We start from the raw sequence: 20,196 nt of genomic DNA, 5'->3' as shown, positions 1-20,196 counted from the left end.
GTGACATCGAGACGTGACGCAAAAAAAACGGACAAGCACAGAAAGACGTGGCGTCATTCCGTGCTTCTCCGTTTTTTGCGCTACACGAAGCTATGGATAGCGGATACCAACTAGCCCAAACCTAAACTCTGCTGAAAGAATTTGTACTCAGACTACATGTGGGCGACCGGAAAACGGCAAGCACGGCGAATGCGACTCATTAGGTCCAAGTTGATCGTCCAAAACAAAAGAAGCACAACTTCCTCAAACTAACAAATGCGAAGTTAAGACAACTGCCAGACGGTCATGTTTTCTTCAGGAACAAGCGACGACCCTCAAGCTGTTCCCATGCCGGTTTTAGGGGCCAAACCCCTTAGGGGCTTGGGCTGTCGGCGTCTCTTGTCGTCGTCGTCGTCTTTTCATGTAGTGACGGTACTAAAACACCGGGACACTCGTTTTTCAAAGCCTCGCGCTAGAACGTAACGCGCACTAAAAGAACACACCGGTACACTCGCTTTTTAACTCCTCGCGCTAGTACGTTTCATCTCCGTGGGCAAAAACGCGTACTATAAAAAGAGCACACCGGGACACTCGTTTCCCAACGCCTCGCGCTAGAACACTTCGTGTTTCATATACACGATGCTTCTACAGCAAAGTTGAATACCTCTACCCCCTAACGGTTTCATTTCCGTGTTCAAAAACGCCAAGGCGCCAAGAATACACTTAGACACTGCATGCTTCGCGACCCTCCCAAGGTTTCACGTTAGTAGAGAGGGCCTGGGATTTTTTTATTATTATTAACGTACGTGTTGCGCGTTACTGTGGAAACAGGTAACACAAAAATCAAATGAATGAGAAACTATTGTTATTGATTAAGGCGAAGCAGTTTCAGATCTTATATTGTTCAACAAATGATTGCCGCGAGTAGTGGCATCATCTGTCTGCTAATAAACAACTATGTAGCTGCCTACAACACCGAAACGCGGGCGGAATTACATTACGCGTACATGCAAGCGTCAATTGCGAGCAGGACGCTCCCGGTATCTTACACAACAGAAAGCAAAATAACACAGAGCTGTTCAGTTAGTTAAACGGGCTTCCAAAATTACTTATAATAACGACAGAAAAGGTTGTTCATCCACACCCCACTCTCAATATATCAACTCAATTTCGCATTCTTGCGCGTTCTTTTTAATAATTTAGTTCCAACGACAAGTAACGTGGCCTCTAAACATTCTTCACGGATTTTCCGTTCCAGTTGAGTTGCTTTGATACCACAAAACAAATATAGAAGATTTCAGGAACGGAAAATTACGCGCGGCGTCCCCCTATGTGACCTCAACGTTTAATTTTTTCTTTTTTTTTTTTTTTTTTTGCTTGTTTCTGCTGCGGATAGGAGTCATAATCCCGCATCCTCGTACACCACCGTTCTAACGACCGGGGAGACACTCTCCATCGACGCCCATTAACGGAAGGGTGACTCATGCTGTGCCGCAGAGGTAGAGCACAGATCGTGCAGCTGCCGCGCGTGAAACAGAGCCCGGCGCTATCGGCGTACAGTAAATGATTCCCAGTATAATTCAGGCACCCCAAACGCACTTTCGGACCTTACCACGCGGGCACAACCAAAGAAGCAGCCAAAATTGCACCCCCCCCCCCCCCCCCCGTCTCAAGTCGAAAAGTGGGTTCCATTCATTACCAACGCCGGGTTAATTGAAATAGGAAGTGATTAGAAACAAAAACCACACTGGGAGTTCCAAGGCTCGCAGCTAGGGAATAATCTAGGTAAATGCAGGAAGGAAGAGACAGAGCTACACTACATGGGCGTCCGCGAAAGCTAATGCAATGAACGGCAACGCTTTCTCGCGTCGTCCTAAATAGTCCTCGATCGTCCGCGCAATGAGTCTATTTGCGTCGCGCGCCTCCGTCAGTTTGTGCAGCGATGTTTGGCAGCAACATAAACATGTCCGGCGAGTCGCTTCCTCGAATCTCGTCCCCCACAGCGGTGCGGGTCGGATCTTCCTGCTCGGAGAGCAAGGCGTACGTAGTGCGCGCTGCTGATCGACGCGCCTGCCGCCGATTTACAGGAGCCGGGGCAGTACAGGCAGGCCATCAGCCATCTATAACGCTGGCTCGTTTCCAAAAAGGCGTGGACGTGCGCCCAGCCCACTTCTGATGAAGCGAGGAAGCGCGTAATCTGCCCCAGGGTCACCCGGGGCAGGTGGTCGAATGTGCAAGCACTGCATAGGTGGGCTATATATAAAACCATATGCGTATATGTATATACCTACACTCCGTGCAGCACGCGTATAGTACACGTACACATCGAGACGTGACGAACAACGCTGCAGCGAGGGACCTCGCGGGCGGAGCTGCCTTCGGTTCCGCTTCTTCGCTTATCGTGCGCGCATGCCCACGGCCACCTGGTTTGTTTTTCCTCCGTTCGGAGCCTGCGAGATGCGTGTCTTCCTTCAGTTATGATGGGATGCTTTTCTCGGAGCAAGGATAATCAGTTCAACACTGTACTCCCCCACGAGCGCACCGCTGGCCTTAAAATTTACCTAATGGGTCATGTCCTGGCAACATCAGCTGTCTAATTTTTTTTTAGTTCGATACAAGCTTAGAGCGCCAGAAAAACACCTGGCCTCCGAAGGCCGTCGTAGTGGAGACTCGTGGAATAATTTAGATCAACCGGGGTTCTTTAATGTGCGCCGAAATCTCGTACGCTCGACGTCGTCGCCCCTGTATTCTTCGTTATCTTCGTCTTCCTCTTCTGCTTCTTTCATTTTGTTTTTATTTAGTAAGACCCATGACCTCGTTCTCAGCCGCCGCCGCTGTGGCGGGTGAAAGCTAGTATTCGCTTCATCTTGAAAGCACCACGCAAGAAATTGTCCAAGATGTCATTTCGGCGACAGCTTTCTCCCCTCCGAGATCCCGAAGTTCGATAAATACTGCTCCGCTCCCGAGTCCCCATAATAGTTGACCTTCCTCCCTTTCCTTAACTCTGTCCTATTGAACCTTCGCCTCACCAATAAACGTTATACCTATTGAACACTCGCCAAAGCAATCGTTTTCGATACCTTTCTTTCATGTAACAGTAACATCCCTGCATTTTTAGGACTGTTATATTATTCCGATAAACTATTTGCCGACCGCCGCAAAGTCGACGGAATCACCCGTCTATGGCTGCATATAACACAGAAACAGTTAACACGGACTAATTAATCTCGAAATTTTATTCGTTCCCTAACCCCCCCCCCTTTATTTTTTTCCCCCACAGGAAGTAACTTGAACGGCACAAGTAACATACTACCAAGCGACTACACGGTTGCACGCAGATGTTCTTTACGCTGTGCATGTTCTTTAGCTGTAATGCGATATCCTTCCCTTAAACTGACACACAACGCCACCAGAAAAGCGCCACGTGTCTTTATTCAGAGAGCTAGTCCGCTCTTTCCCCCGCAGCGCAGCCAAAAGCAAATCCACCACACGTGAAATCTTCCGTTGTCACCTGAGTACACGCAACTGGTCCAAGCTGCCCTCCATCACGGCCCGCAAAACCGGCAGCCAAACAATCCCCACTGTTCTCGTTCCAATACACCAAAAGCCATCTCCCGCAGTGTCTGGTCAAGCTGCGATCGAGCCGAGGGTACCGCTCGCCGCACCATCGCGTACTACACAAGAGGCAGTAGTGAGTCGCAAATGGCTCCCTGGAGGTCGCCGCACGTCCTCGCCGGCTCTTTAGTGCCTCCCAACCCGCCTCCATTTTTTTTATTGTTCATTTCACAATGTTTAGACCTGCAGCGCGGAATACAGAGGAGAACGCCGTTCCTCTCGCGCATGTTTCATCTTCCCTAACACTGAGGTGGATTTGTGGCGACCGGACACAAGAGGGGGCAGAGTTTTCCCGTTGTTGGCGTAGGCCATACAACGAACGTCCAGGGCTTCGCTCACCTGGCGGTACAAGTCTTCTTGGGGGGAGGGGGGAAACCCCTCCGCCGCCTGTACATTGAAATCTGCAGCTGCATTCAAGTTGCCGGTTGCGGCGGCGTGCTCGCGGCGCGCTGTCTCTTTTTGGGCAGCTGTTTTAACAGTAGACGCGAGCGCGCCTACTCGCGTATAGCACGCGATCCGGCGCTTTTTTATGTATGTGGGCTGGGTTCCCCGGGTGCTGCGGCAGGGACGAGTCACCCGCGCGAAAAAGCGGCTCGTGATTTACGCGTTCGCGCGGGAAAACTGGCCTGGCCAGACTGGGCGATCGGGAACGAAATGACGCGGCAATATAACGAGCCAGGCCGTTCCGTGCTATAACGAACTAGGCTATACTGTAATAAGGTGGCAATGTTTTACGACAGAAGGGTACGCCAGGTGTCTAAGGCACGGAAGGTTTAATAAACAGCAAGCGCGAAGACATATATACATTTGGGTAATCTCTAAACGCACCTCGTTGGCGCGGAGGATAAAGCGCCCTACATTACTGAGCCAAACGTCATGGGTTTCGATTTCGGAAAAGGCAGCTGCATTTTTGCAGGATAGAGGAAAAACAACTCCCACTTAGTAAAGTTCCATTACAGATAACAAGCGTTACCTCGGCTCATATGATAACAGACGCCCCCCCCCCCCCCCCCCCCCCCCCCCCCCTCACTGACTGACGCTTCGTAGCATGCTACGTGAAATGTGGAGAAAATTGGTATAGCTCTAGAAAATCTACCGTACCGACTTCACTATTTTTTTACAAACTCACTGAGTGCCCAGTGCGCAAAGATGGGCGACTTGCACGACACGCGATATTGAACCCCAAAAGCCCCCGCCCAACGGCAGCATTCAATGCCACACATTTAACGCCTAAAGAGTGTTCGTATAACAGCCCGGCTGCTGTTTCCTATGAGTATTTAATTGTAATTACTTACGTTTCCTAGCTGGTCCGTTACGTTATTTGTTTCTTTGCTTTTCCTATAACGCGGACATAACTGCATGCCGGCAATGAAAACATCGCTTTAATACAAACAGTTAGTTATACACAAAACACAAAGGCGGTACGCGTTTTTAAGCCACAAGCGCTGTTATTGCGGCATTTGACCATGCAACGTTGCCTCTACGATTCAGGCACAAGGAACTTCTGAAAGGCGAGCGCAGCTCAACATTTTAGCAGAGAATCAGCTTTCTAGCAATGGCTCCGAGCGTGCGCGTGCGTGCGTGTGTACGTATGCAGACAGAGAGAGAGAGAGAGAGAGAGAGAGAGAACTCAAATTTTAGTCGAAGGGAAGGAAGAAACCTCTTCCAAGCAGTGGTAAAAGCCCACGACATGCGAAACCCGACAAGCATCCTGTCCCACTGCTATATGCGACACCATCTAAATGTGGCAGCCGCGATATATAGGGTCGGTTTCCTGTTTGGACAGTGCGGTGAGAGCGCGCATCACGCAGCAGTGAGAAGTGCGAGGATCCGCTTTCGCCGACACATTTCCGACTGACTGCAAGCACGAGCAGAAACCTTGCATCCGTTTCCCCTCCGCCTCTTATTTTTCCTTTTATTTCGCTGACAGTTCACAGTTGCCTGCGAGATTAAAACCGGAGCTCTGCGTTGCTCTTCACGAAGACATCTCGTAGATTAGCTGACCCCAATATAACCTACCGAAGTCCTCTCAGTGCGTCGCCGCTATCGAGTGGCCGTGACCGAACACACACAAGAAAAAGAAAAAAAACATGAGCGAAGCTGTTCCCTGCGATGGAGCAGCTGGAAGCGAAGCGTAACAATCCTCTCCAAAGAGGGGGACATCACCGCGCTGATAGAAACCAAGAGTGTGTGTTCGGGGGCTGCTATCAGGAAAGCAATGATCCGCATTTAAGAGCAATGCAGATAACCTTTGAAGGACACCTAACATTTAAGGCGTACGTGAGAAGCGCCGCCGTTGCAGAATGTAACCAAAAACAATAACGAATAGCACAAAATGTGGGGAGTCGAGCACTCTTCGGCCGCTATCGTGTTTATAAGACGGCGGTGTCTGAATAATGCAAACGTGAGGAGCGCACCACACACAATAGAGAGTTCTAGCATAGCGGCGAGCGTACGCTACGCTAGCGTGGTGGGTACCGGGAACCGACTGCGCATGCGCCCGCGCCACCGCTAGCGTAGCGTACGCTATCTATTTTAAGTCATCGGTCTTCACCATCGACCTCGCAGAAGGCGACGAAAGCCCTTTTACGTTTCCTGAGTGAAACGAACTTGCTTGAAAGACTATAGTGCCCGAAACGGGACTAGAGTGCGCGCTTTCCCACTCCTATCTCTTCCTCTTCTCCCCCCCTTTTTATTCCCTGAACCCCATTCCCCCAGTGCAGGGTAGCAAACCGGGCTCTACACCTGGTTGACCTCCCGGCCTTTCCGTTCTTTTTTCTTCTTCTTCTTCTTCGCTATGCTAAAACTCGCTTTGTCTCTTTGTGATGAGGGGGACCTCCGTACCGCTCCTCAAGACGGAACACAACAGTCATCTAATCTTACACTGTCTGTAAGGCCAGCAGGACCCCGCACCTTGTTCAGCTGGAAACTGTTCCCCGCACATAAACATCACTATTCTGGGCGTGCCGTCGCAAGGACGGGCGAATTTTCACCGGGAGCTGCGCGCACATCACAACCTGCGATAAAAATCAAGTTCGGAGTGTGATGCGCACCAATGAAACCGAACGGAGAGTCTACCAGATTATTACAACAAACTCCCGTAAAGATGGATTCAATCCATGGGATTGTGAGAATTCGTTGGTACATATTATCAGAAATCTGTCTCAGGTGGCCCTTTTTTCTTCACCCTGCACGTTGCAAGGGAGCAGAAGTGTTGTTCGTCCTAACGGTGGTATACTGTATTCATTACTATTATTATTATTACTACTACTGCTGCTACTACTACTACTACTACTACTACTACTACTATTGCGGTGACACGGCACTTTTGGGACAACGATTTCAAAATAATTCATAGTGCCTCCCATAGCCTACGTTGCTGTGTTCGTTTCGCGGTACCACGTTCCTCAACGAGATATGGGGAAGCTGCAGGCGCTGCGCTTATGTACCTCGAAATTTCAATCATTTGTCGGATGAAATTTTCCGCAACATCAAAAAAGGCATTGAAAGGATTGGTGTTGTTACTATGACGTGACTTCCTTCACTAGGATGTGTGAAAGGTATTCGTTATCTTGTAAACTGCGCCGAAGCGTTGGCATCAATTCATTTTTGCTTGTTTTTATTTCTCGTTGATGTTAATTTTTCCTATCGTGCTATATCCTCTTTATCATTCATTCTGCGCTAACATTGATGTAACACTTAGTGTTGACTTTGTGTGCTGATAATTTCTGTGATATCGCACATCTGCCTGCCTACTTCGCCGGGCCGAATCCTTCAAATCATAACTCCGCTTATGACGCAGTTTAGCCCATTAAGTCGCATAGAGACGGCCCCACCGCAGCATCTACCAATCGACGAAGTCGGCCCCTCTCAAAGGCAGGAGCGAAGGGAAGGGGCGCAGCGCTCTCGCGGCCTCCGCTTCTCGTCCCAGCCGAGGCCACCCCAAAGCTAGTCTCCGCGATGCGGCCGAAACCCGATACCCCCGGAGCTGAAAAACCGGGTTAGGCCGCTAGCGCGCGCCCAGATAGCTGTATCGTCGCAGCGTGAAGTCTCGGAAACCGCGGCGGCGGTCGCGACCAGAAGAAAGACGCCTTTCAACGCACCCGCGCGCTTTGCGGTCCCGCATGCAAGAATGCGTGCGTGCGTGGGCCACACGCAGCGGGCATGCGGACAAGCCGCTCAAACAAGCTTAATGTCTCCAAGTGTGTGAGCGTGGAATAATATTGTGCGGTCTTCTCTATTATAAGCAAGTGGAATAATTTCCATGGTAGCGCGATAATTCGCTACTTGGGAGAACTGAATTAACTGTGGACATGAGCAGAGAGAGAGAGAGAGAGAGAGAGAGAGAGAGAGAGAGAGAGAGAGAGAGAGAGAGAGAGAGAGAGATGTTACCGGATCAAAGGGTGATGTTTAAGTGTAAGTGGCCATGGGTTGCTCTCAGTCCAAGTGTACCCTTGGTCGATGGCTGCGGCCCAGTAGCGGTCCCAGAGATTGGTTTTGGGAGGGGGGGGGGGGGGCGAGGTGATTAAAGAATCGCTCCCCTCCTTGCACCAATTCTGCTGAAGTGGTGATAACCATGGAGGCGTGTGCGCGTATGCGGTGCAACCCGCTGGGATTTAACTTCGCGCAAGTGGAATGCTTAAAAAAACTAAAAATAAGAAACTGAGGACCTCTTTGGGGGGGCGACCGCCCCCTTCGTCGTCGCCCCCCCCTCCCCCCCCCCCCCCCCCCTTTGGGGACCGCTACTGCTGCGGCCCCAGCACGGGAGACCATATAGATCTGGTCAGCGTGGTCAGAGATGGCCTACAGGCCCTGGGTTTTATTTTTATTTTTTGCACATTGTGTACACTAGCATTAGCTGCCAGCGCTTGCTAAGCAGCTGATTTGATTTTGGCGCAGCCACGACGACAAGCTTACTGGGTTTGTGTATGGCTCCATAGTTCGCTCGTGTTTAATTTGAACTCGGAGAAAAAGAGGAAATGTCTATATATGAGCCTTCTACTTTGACCAGGACACCCTGCACGGCTGAAACAAAGACACCAAACGTCGTAAAAATTAACTTCGATAGCCACGATGAACGTATTTTCTCCGCACGTATATGGTCAACGATAAACGAAACCAAAATGAAAATTACGATACTGAACACAAAGTTAAAGTTCTTGATTTATGGAGGTAGAATTATGTCTGCGCTCAAGCAGATATGGTAAGCGCGGCACATCATGATACATTCACCATGAAAACATGAATGTACTGAATTTATTTCTCACGTGTACTCCCGTTTATATTATTACATTTTCGTGTCCGTGCCACCACCCCCGCCTCCCACCACACGTGTTGCTCACTGCAGCGCTAATCCTACGACATACTGAACGTGAACGCACCGAAAAAGCTACCGCGCGGATATCGCCCCCACATGCCGCGCGGATTCACATCCGCAACGCCAGCCATGTATCAAGATGTTCGCGGTGCCCGCTTCACCTATTTTCTGAACGATAGCGAATCTGCCTATCTTGCAACATTCTCGGCCATCTCACCACGCTCCGTTGCACGAAGCACCGCCTGCCTACAGGGGTGGCCCACGCTTTCTGTGTTCGGCAACGGAAAACAGAGCACGCAGTCGCATGCTTACACGCCCGTAGAGCAGCATTCTTTCCCGGGAACCGTGCTCGCCCCGAACAAGACCGAAGACGCGGGCGTAGTAGCCTCCCGCGCGGCTCGCTTACAGGTTGCCGTGGCGACCGATAGCGCTACAGGACGACGCGGCGGCATACCTGGCCGCTGTGTGGCCCCCTCGCCCTCGGTGACCTTTAACTTCGGCACCGACAACCGCGTCGGGCACGCCCCCGAGCTGAATGGATGCGCCGCCAAATATGAGCGCCGGGCCAGCCGGAACAACCAGCTCCGCTCCCTGCATGCGCCGCTGTTTTACATATACGGGCGGGCGCTTCCGGCGCGCGCACGCTTGCTGTTCCTTCGCGCTCCCTCTGAAGATGCCAATTACAAACGATGCCGTGCCGAACACGACCGAGGGCAGAGTCTTTCGCCCCTCCTGGCTCCTCGTAACGTGTTTTTCGAAGGCGCGCGCCCGGCTAACGCCACCGAAGCCATTAGGCCTCCGACTCTCTTCGGTCAAATGTATTCTTTGATACCACAGATATCTCGCTTCTTCAACGCAGATTAGTCAAGCCTGCCAGCAAAGGTACGTGTTCATGTGATTGAGAACACGTCTGACACGAATGCACCGCGCAGGCCCTGTCGTCTTGGCGGTGTTTGTAGGCATCGCATAGCTCTCTCGCGCTTGCTAGGGTGCGCCTTGCTACTATCACTACGTTGCACCCGTGTACGGCCGCTTTCAGGCCGAGCGGGGAGCAGTGCATGCCCACCCGCTACTAATGTCGCTCCCAGCGCCGACCGCCGAGAAATGAGCGGCGGGATACGCGCGAGATTACGTTAGGGGCCGGTTGTCGGCGCGCCCCTTTAACTGAATCCCAAGGCCGCAACCAAGCACGCTCGTATCGCGGAGGGTGCCGGGATGGGCGTTTTATTTACACGGCTTCCCCGCGCTGTTTTTCTTTTTTTTCTTCCTCCGCTCCATCTTGTTGCAGACTGCGTTCCGATCGAGCTGGTTTATCTCGAGACCTGGGCAACTTCAAAGAAGAAAAGCAGTAATGTTTTAACTGAGGTACTAAGTACGCGCTTAAGGAGCATTTCTTGGCGCAATTTCAAGCTCTACGTTGTGACTGCGAAGGGTAGAAGGCGCCGAGGATACCTGTACTGGGTTGACGCAACTTCCCTTTTCCCCTCTTGTATAATGAATGCGTATATCTCCATAGGTAACGATAACAGCGTCAGTGATGGAACTGACCACGTCGTGATTTTTCCCTCGCGTGTCCTGTGTAGAGAGAGAGAGAGAGAGAGAGAGAGAGAGAGAGAGAACTTTCGAGGAGTTGACGACTTGGGCAAGATATTGTCACGAAGCCAAAGATGACGCAGTTGTCTTGAAGAAAAAAAAAACAAGTTTATTGGAGCGAACTTATGCTCCCCTAACAACTCAAAGAATACAAAGGCGGCGAAGCAGTACTCAACAAAGTGACGTGCGCAGGCGAGTGTCGGCGAATCGAATACCGCGGCGTCTGCTCTACGGGCATTTATCTCTTGGCGCGAGTGTTTCTCGAACCTTCGAATTACACCCAGAACACTGTAGACCAAAGAAGATTATTCTAGGTTGGAAACGTTAGTTCGAAACACTCTACCTATCAAAGGAGATAACACTTGCGGCATAAAGAATGGGACGCGCGCTTCACTTTGCCCACGGATAACACAGATAACACAGCCCGGCGCAGCCGGTCGGCAAAAACAAAACAAACCCAATGCATGTTTCGCGGCAATATTACAGACCACCTGCTCACAAAGGGAAAAGTCGGTGTATTCGCAGTTCGCCGGCAGTTCACTTTCGAACGAAATCGCGATGTGCAGTGTTTTCGTACAAGAAGACTTCAACACAAGTGGACCATTATCCCCCCACCTGTAATTTCTCGCATCCATAGAATTTAAAAGACATGAATGTGCGAACCCGCCATCGTGTAAATACTCACACCTAATGGTTTTTTTTTTCTCGGTAGCTTCGTATTAGATGCGAGTAAGACAAGACAATATCAGTCCCGTCGACCGGATCCCGGCCCAGCGAGTGCATCAGTATGAGCTTCCTCAATCTCTAAACTTCGCAGAAACAACAACTGTTCCTGCATGGTATTGGTGCATTTTAAACCCATCAAAGTTCGACCTTAGTTTCCGAATAACAGACAAGCAAATATGTGCTTCGAGGCCTTCGCTTATATAACAAGCATTATGCACCAGCCAGGTAGGGTATGATTGAATTATTTCATAGTGTGAGCTCCTTTTCAAATGAAGGACATGTACTAAATCAACAAGTGAAAACAGACTAATACATTCGGAAAGCGAGCTATAATTGTCCGAGAGGCACCGAGAAAATAAAGCATCCCACAGGCCGATGAACAATGGCGCTCTAATGACTAGCCAAACAAGATTCTAGTAATCTGCTCGCTTCGTGTTCCTACAACAGACATGCATAAGGCGAGGAACCGGCGCTCAGGTAACCGAAACGGCGCGGACCGTGGGGAAGAACTTGGGGAAATACCGAGGTATGGTGTACTGGAATATCCAAGGGAGCACGGCAGTCTTGGCTGTGATGCTCGGCAGAGGAGCGACGATAATGAATCACCACCACTAAGCGGCGCCGAGTGAGATCGCCGGAACGCGACTCCTCTGTGAATGCGGACCTTCTATTCCTGTCCACGAGGCTGCCGCAAGTCCCGGTTGTGGCAGCGTCCGCGCACGGAGTCTTAGGCAACAGGGGGGCCCAAGTACACGGTGTCGACGGCACAAGGGTTTCGGAGACGCCATGGAGACATTCGTACGACCAGACATGGCTAACGCAATTTTTGGTTGAAAGGCGACCAGAAAAAGGGCTAGACAAGCCGCTTACAAGGCCTCTAAATAACAACTCCAACAATCATTTCATCTTTCCACGCCAGTTCACCATCGATTCCTCCTTCCCTTCGTACTGACGTTCCCAGCCGATCACTACGAACGGCTGTCACCAACTAGTATGACAGTGGAGCACGTGGTATAGTTCGTTTTTCCTAAAGCACACAGATTCATTAATGTTTTGAATAAAAAAAACATCCACTAAATATCTGCAAATCAGGTCTGAGCCCATGACTATGAAAGGCTATTTACCACCTAGCATGACAATTGAGTGCATGCGCGTTATATCTCCCTCTCCCTTCAGCCCACAAGATCATTATTGCTTCCAAGCAAACAGCCACAATTTTTTTTTCCTAATCACGTTGCAAGGAGCCCTGGATTAAGCACAGGCCCGCGGCCTCCTCGATTTATGAGGCTGGCCACCATCCCATTACCTCTTTCTTTTTTCTTTTTTTTTTTTTTTGCTCAATAAAAAGTTTCTTTCTCCTCCTCCTCATTTACGATAGATCCTCTTTATAACAAAATTACTTCATTCGAATTATCGCCATATTTATTTCTTATATCACAACTAGCCCCGAGGGAGCCCAAACTCCGCTTTTAACAAAGTACCCCTTGTAGCGAAGTACCGCTTGTAACGGAGTCAATCTCCCGCCCAGAGAGCTTTTTTTTATATCGTCGATTCACAGTATTTCACGCTCTAAACAAACGGCACTTCCGACAGCGTGTGATCTAACCTTTGAACAGGCATCAGCGACGGCAAAACTCTGTGCAAATGCGACCCCATGCGCGGATGAAGCTAAACGCCCGAACGGCCTCCCACTTCCACAGCGAGCAAGTGCGACCCGCTCCCCCCTGGTGTTGTTCAGCTGGCCCCGCATTACGATGCGCGACTTTAAAAGGACCCGTCCGGCGGGTTGCTGCAGCTTTTGTGCTCGCTCTTTTCACAGCGCGCTGAACGTGCCAGGCACAAGCGATGACGACCCGCATGGCTCCGCTCCAGCGCGCCTGTTTTTCATTACAATGTCGCCAGCGCTGTAAAAACCATTTCTCGCACAGCGTGACATGGTTGTCACCTCATTGTCTGGCCCCGCTTGTTCCCCTTTATTTTTTTATTGCCTCGAAAGAGTTTTGGTTGTTTCCTGTCCGTGCTGCGGTGCGCAGGGCTTGAAATCAAGGGGCGTGCACAAAGGCTACACCAATACATTTCGGGCCGCGCCGCCGTCCAACTATCCGAGACGACAGGTAAGGATGCATGGGAGCTGTTGGGCCTTGATTGCCGGTCACGTGATTGACTGCAGCAGGCTTCTCACGCCGATGTTTGTTTTGTCGGCTGGGTCCGTCAGCGCGACTTCGCGAACGGTCTGGGGCGTATCTCATTGATATACGCTCGTAAACTCTTTCACGGGTACACGGCGGTACCATAGGCAGCATCGACCACAAATCATGCATCATTTTTTTTATACACTCTGTAGAACGAGTGAAACGAATTCATTCCGTAGAGCCCTCGCCAAACCGAATGTTCACAGAATAAGGACAGCAATCTGCAATTAAAACTGCAAAAGCCGCTGCTCGTTTACAATGTTCCCCAAAACGATGCTTTTATTCGTGTAGTTCCTCTGTTAGTCCGGAAATTGCTGTGATTCATCATGTCCCTTATTAGGTAACTCGCTACCCGGAATGTGAAACCAACCGGGTGGTATCTTTCCAAGAAAGATGATAAAACTGTGCCGCACGAAAGCACGCACCATTAACTTCACTGTCTTATCACTTGGTCAGACACAAAGACCCGACAGGTCCCGCGGTTTCTCATTCCATTCTGAACAGTAAGCAGATAATAAATGTAGCGTAATGAATAAGGCCAATTTCCCGACGATTGTTCTTTGCAATTGAACCACGCAAACATGGCGACGCTGACCTTCAGAACGTCAACCTCCATCAAATGTCTATTCATTGTCGGGAGCTTTGTTCGACAGTTCGTTGCCATTGTCTGCATGTCCCGGCAGAGCACGCCTGAAGATTTGCCGGCGTAAGCACAGCCCGAGACACAACATGCGCGCCTAAAAATGCTGCAGAGATGCATAACCCCCCCCTGGATGAGAAATTAAGAAGCTTTTGGAGAATGCATCATCCCATCGTGAAGATGCCTTATAGGAAGTCATCATTAGCATCATCAACATGCACTCCTAAAAATGCTGCAGAGTAGACAACCCCGCTGTCTGAGAAATTGAGACTTTTGGAGATGACTTTTGGAGAATGCATCATTACAACGTGAAGATGCCTTATAGGAAGTCATCATCGGCATCATCAGCATCATCGACACGAACGCTTAAAAATGCTGCAGAGTAGACAACCCCGCTGACTGAGAAATTGAGACTTTTGAAGAATGCATCATCACAATGTGAAGATGCCTTATAGGAAGTCATCATCAGCATCATCATCGTTAGGATAAAAGAAGCTTTCATGACAAAGTGAATGTTCTTTGTGTCTGTTTTCGCAAAAAAAAAAAAAAAAATCTAAGCGCAATCCCCTCAAGCTATGTTCCGCCCGCTAGCCCAGACACCAAGCTTTATGCTTAATTCCTCCAAATCCATTCTACCAAAACGAAATGTTACCTATTCCTCCACCGACCGTAGGGCTTCACTCAATCAATCAATCAATCAATCAATCAATCAATCAATCAATCAATCAATCAATCAATCAATCAATCAATCACACTTACAATCAGACCAGTGACGGGCACACGCCGAACTACAAGACTGATTCACCAGCTCACCTGCTTGCGCTGCTGCAGCGACTGCCCGTGGCAGGAGCATCGGCAGCCCGGCGACGGACTACGCACGATGCTGATGGCCATTTTTCGGCGCTTCTTGGATTTTCCCAGGCAGCCCCACATGCCGGTTCCTCAGTTCAGGCACAGCTAGAGGAACACTTTGAACGGACGCGAGGAACTTTTCCGGCGGGTGACTCGTCTACGGTACCGCTTTGGGAACATCACCAGTGCGCGAAATGGTCATCCGCGCTTCCCTGTCACCGATGTTGTTTCAAGCTTGCGCTCGTCGCAGGCTGATCGCCATTAGGGTTGCAGCAGATCTGGGCAAATGCATTGGGGAGTTGAAACTGGAAATCGCTTCCTCTTTCGCATCTGCTTGGTGTCTTCACGTTGACGGTTGTGTCAGTACAGGGCTTGCTGTGGCCCTCCGAGCGCTCGAGTCTGCTTTTCCAGCTTGGTAGGACTCAGAAGAACGCAAAAAAGCGGCGCAGAAAAGCGCAAGGACTGTCGATTCTTTCAGTGCGGAGTTATCCCAGACAAGGGACCACGTATATTCTTCTAAGACTGTCCTACGCTTCGCCTGGTTCAAGACTCCGGCGCCCAGCTTATGCAAGACAAGGATGGATCACTGGCGTCGCCACGAAATTCTCTTCTCGGTCAGGGAGCGTCATCGAAAAGATGAGACTCTTCGCGCAATAAAGCACTGCGAACGCGGAACACTTTGCGGCAGCGGATCGTCAGTCATCAGCTGTCTTCGCTGGGGGAAACCGGCGCACAAACGATAGCGGTGGCGGTGGTGGCTGCGCTTGCACGCAACGGTGGTGACCTCGGCACGCACGTCTCGGCCACGACGCGCGCAACTTCTGGTATCGACGAAGCACCGTCCAACAAAGTACTTCGTGCTCACGACGAGCGCACAGCCTTAGCGTGCGCCGTTGACGGATTGCGAGAGGGTGGGGAGGGGGAAAGGGCGAGCGAGAGAGAGATATCTTCGGGTGCTTCGGGTGTGACCGGCGTCGCTCGCAGATAGGGCGGATTGCGCAATTTGGAGAGGTGTATCGATGGCTACAAGGCGCATGCGAGCGACCTTTCACGCTCAAGCGAGTCCGTCGAACGCTTCCTACGGATAACGCCTCGAAGTCGACCTGTCCGCAAATGGAAATATCGGGACGGGTGGTGTTCGATCTTTCCTTGGGAGCCTCAACAGCGACAACGACGCACGCCGACGGGACGCAGCCCACGAAGCCGAAAAACGATGGCGCGCCGCATGCCACGTTCCTTTCGGAGAAGTTTCGTCGTCGGCCTAGCGACCAGCTGCAAGCGGCGTGCGCGGTTCGGCCTCTCGCGCACGCGCACCCTCTCGCCGTAGGAACAGCCCGTCTGTCTGCGTGCGCGAAAAAGCGTTGACGGAAGACGCTGCAAGCGGCCGCCGAAAGCCGCGCTCTCTCGGTACTCCCGCTTGTCAATGGCGCTTAGTCAGCGTTTTCGCGGGAAATTTGCTTTCTCGGTTGGAGCTACGGGTTCCTCGCACATCTGCTTCCCGGCTGTTGCAAACGAAAGCTACAATGAGACGAATTTATGGCGTGGCTGCCGCACAATGCGCCCGTTTACGTCCGTCAAACAATTGTACAATGAAGAAACAAATTACGAATGATTCAATTGCCCTCCTGGCGTGCCATACGGTGGTTTTACGTTTTATTATTGTTCGCTTTCTTTCGCCCGAGATTGTCGGTGTAGTACTTAAGTGTGGTCCCTTCACAAAGGGGGTGAAGGAATCACATAAAATCCAGCCTCTCTGACCACCGCGAATTCCTTTACTTTGGCGCCTTTAGTAGGAAGGAAACACGCGGGAATACAAAGCCAGGCTGGACTGCACTTTAACAACTTTAACTACGCTTTTAGTTGCCAGGCATATCTGCGAGACATCTCAGACTGGCGGCGGCGTTGGACGTTTTCTTCGAACGATAAGAGCTATGTCGCGCCTCGGGGGACGTCAAGCGTCTCTGACATCCCGCGCGAGGACCGGTAACCAAAAAGCCGCGCGCAAAGTGGCATGCGAAGACCACGAGACGAGGGGGGAGCACCTCGGCACCCAATGCGCCGTTTATTTTCGCTTTCTTCCCAGGAATGCGCTCCCGTTATTTACAGACTACTCCTCCCCGGCTGTACGGCACCATACGGCGCGCGCATTCGTGTCTGGAGGGGGATGACCGGCTACCGACTGCCTCTTCTTCGATCTTGTTTCTTTTCAGTTTATATATTGCCTCATCCCGCTCTTTCCCTTGGCTAAATAAATTCGTTTGATCTGCGTTCCCGACTCGCGACGTAAACACAAAAACAGGGGGCGCTCGCAGACGACGGCTTCTCAAAACATGCTTGCCCCAGATTCCGCTAATGTGCGGCGTTTCCGCGTGACGTTTTCGGGACGGCTGCTTCCGAAACGGATATCGGTGCGAGACAGCGCGCACGCCGAAAGAAATATACAGACTGGCAGTTGGAAATCGTCGCGGAGCGTTAGCGTCAGTAGCGCGTCAGGGCGACGTCAGTTATTTTATTTTCTCCTCATCCCCCGCGGGTTAAAGCGCAAACGTCGACCTCGCGTTATTTTTTCACCTCGTCCTGGCAAAAACAATGCCCTCACTTTTCAAAGCGGATGAGCGGCAGGGGCAGAAGTAACGACCGCGCAGGCACGAAGCGACAGGTTCCTCAAGCGTAGCGAGCGCGCGCGCGCGCGCGCTTTCCGCCAGACCGGCAATAATCTCGGCGACGTCCTTGGGAAAACTGCGGTGACAGTCGCGTTCAAGTTCGCGGACGGGCGCCCGGTTCAACGAGGAAGTAGGGACAAAAAGAAGACGCCGCAATTGACATGTGGTTCGACTGCCCGGTATCTCAAGAACGATTACAACCGATTTCCACGTGCAATGAAACGCGACCGAGTATTGAATTCAGTTACTGAAGGTGACGAGTTCAGAAAAAAAAAAAAAACTCTTGCCAGCCGGTGGGGAAGGTAAAATCCTTTCGGGGAGATCAGTTGACTCCTTCGTTCAAGAGGAACCCACAGTCCGGAAGATCCGTCGTTCCAGCCTGATCGCGCCGGTCACCACAACAGTGGAAACAGCCGACGCACACAGTTGCGACGCGGGTGCAGCGCAAGCCATCCGATAGCAGCACAGGTCAAACGATGAAAGGATGCGAAGATCAGGCAGCAAGGAGCAGGTGAAAGCTTGCCAAGCGCGGAAGCGTTACGTTTTCGTCCAGGATGCGGCACTAACGAGGCGGCTACAATCACGACGCTAGGTTGACGATCAACACACACATGCTCGGCGGCGGGCGAAAGCGAAACAGAAACAGAGCGCGATGATGTTCGGCGCGCGACTGACGGAGCAGAGCACGCGGATGGCGCTCACGCACGCGCTCGCTCCCCGCGGCGCCGGCGGCCACCGTGCGTGCAGGGGCGTGGCCTGAGCCGTGCGGCGCGCACGCGCGGACAAGGCTGCTGGTGAGGGGAGCACGCGACGCCGCGGCTCCACCTGGAGACAACAAGCTGTTCGTGAGCCCCAGGCTCGCACCCCGTGTTTCGTGATAACCCGAGCCCACTTTCGTTTAGCGGCCGAGATTACACTGCCCCCCCCCCCCCGCGCCCCCAGAAAAAAAAAATGATCAGCGAGAACATGACGTTAGCAGCGGTGCCTAAAAGTGGGGAGATCACCTGATGTTTATGCGGAATGACGTTACAATGACTGCTGTGTAGAGACGACCAGGAGAGAGAAAATACTGTCCGTCCGTCCGTCCGTCCGCCTGTCTGTCTGTCTGTCTGTCTGTCTGTCTGTCTGTCTGTCTGTCTGTCTGTCTGTCTGTCTGTCTGTCTGTCTGTGTTTATGCAACCTGTACTATGTGATGCACCGGCTATAGAAAAGAGATTTAGCTGATATACGCGCGCACAAACGCGCGCGTATACGTATAGGCATTTAGTACACACAAGCGCAAAGCTAAATCTCAATCCCAAGGCCAGTGTGTCAGGCAGCACAGGTGGCAGCAGGCACGTACTGCCACATGTGGCGCGCGAAGGTTAGCCGGAAAAAGCAAGAACAGAAAAGAAAGGAGGGTATAAAAGAGGAATAGCCTTAGTGTCGTTACGATAGCACACAACGAGTGCGCACTTGCTTGAGTACGGTCGTGACTTGTGAGTTCTCTTTTTTTTTTTTTTTTTGCCGCCCATGTACCGAACACAAAACATGTAGTCCAGTAGAGAGATATAAGCGTGCCCCGGAACGCTTGTTGTTGGGAGCTTTTCTAGTTTTTGCTTTTAGCGTGAGCATGTTTGACGCGTTCACAACTGCCATCTACAGCTGCTACTTCTACATCTTAAAAACGACTAGAATAAATGTATAGTAAATCTCCGTATAAATTCAGAAAAAGCTAAATACTAACGAAAATGAAAACAAGGAAACGGAGCTATCGACGTGGGATGATATATGCGTGGTCCGTGACGCGCTGCATGGGACCATTTGCTTTTATAAGGGCTAACCGGTATGCAGGGGATGCTAGCGAGATTTATTAGGAGCTTGTAGAAAGAGAAATGAAACGCGGCAGGTGGCGTACAGCCGGCGTTCATATATAATATATGGGAGTAAGGAACAAGCAAACAAACGACCAGTGCACGTAAAATTTAAAATTTGGACTGATAGTAACCACTCGAGGCCCTTCATTCTCGCATAATAAGTTGCATGTTTTTCATGCGCATTTCATCAAATCAAAGGACACCCCAAAAAGTTGCTTCAAACAAAATTTTCTTGCCATAGCATTGGAGGCAACATCGTGGCTAGACTGCAGTATGCAGTTCAAGAAATCGTTATAGAACTTCTCTACAGAGACGGAAGCCGTTAGACGCATAACGACCATAAGCCGGAGAAAAAAATGTAGAAATCGCACCTTAAATTTGAGAAAAATAATCAGCATTTCCAAAAGGAGTACGTAAGCGTATTTACCACTACTTGAAATCTTTACCTTCATTACAATATGCTTGGCCCGTGAAAGGAACCACTACGAAATGAACCCGTGGCCGCCGAATGGCCACAAAATGCAAGTCGTTTCGTACGCGGACATCTAGTTACATCGAGGGTGCTTTAAATTGGAGCATCCCAAGAGGGGAGAACTCACCAAAAAGGAAATGCGGCGCACCCTACTTTCAACTCCGTCTTACGCTCTCCTGCGCCACTTCCCTCTCGTTACTTAACACGCGGTTACAACTTGTTGGCGCGCTCAGAATTGGCACTACGCAAGGGTAGCCGAGTCGGGGACGAGCAGAATGGCGTAAGAAAAGA

The 20,196-nt window shown here is 50.9% G+C and overlaps 1 protein-coding gene across 14 annotated transcripts in view; it reads right to left on the bottom strand.

Annotated features, from left to right (window-relative positions):
- LOC144169428 (tensin-3-like) overlaps positions 1 to 20,196 on the bottom strand; it is a 292,831-nt gene that overhangs the window by 72,285 nt on the left and 200,350 nt on the right. Inside the window, exon 1 of one of the 14 annotated variants that reach the window (XM_077698577.1) lies at positions 14,876 to 18,253. The exons of 12 other annotated variants lie outside the window; for them this stretch is intronic. In XM_077698577.1, coding sequence (XP_077554703.1) covers positions 14,876 to 14,995 — 120 coding nt within the window. In that variant the 5' untranslated portion in view covers positions 14,996 to 18,253. Of the gene's footprint in view, positions 1 to 14,875; positions 18,254 to 20,196 lie in introns of those variants that run through there. One more of the 14 variants, XM_077698576.1, reaches the window with a different exon arrangement.

Source organism: Haemaphysalis longicornis, unplaced genomic scaffold (assembly GCF_048455015.1).
Source record: "Haemaphysalis longicornis isolate Haplotype H1 unplaced genomic scaffold, Haemaphysalis longicornis Haplotype H1 scaffold_2, whole genome shotgun sequence".
Lineage (NCBI taxonomy): Eukaryota > Metazoa > Arthropoda > Arachnida > Ixodida > Ixodidae > Haemaphysalis > Haemaphysalis longicornis.
This window is presented reverse-complemented; position numbering and strand designations above follow the sequence as displayed.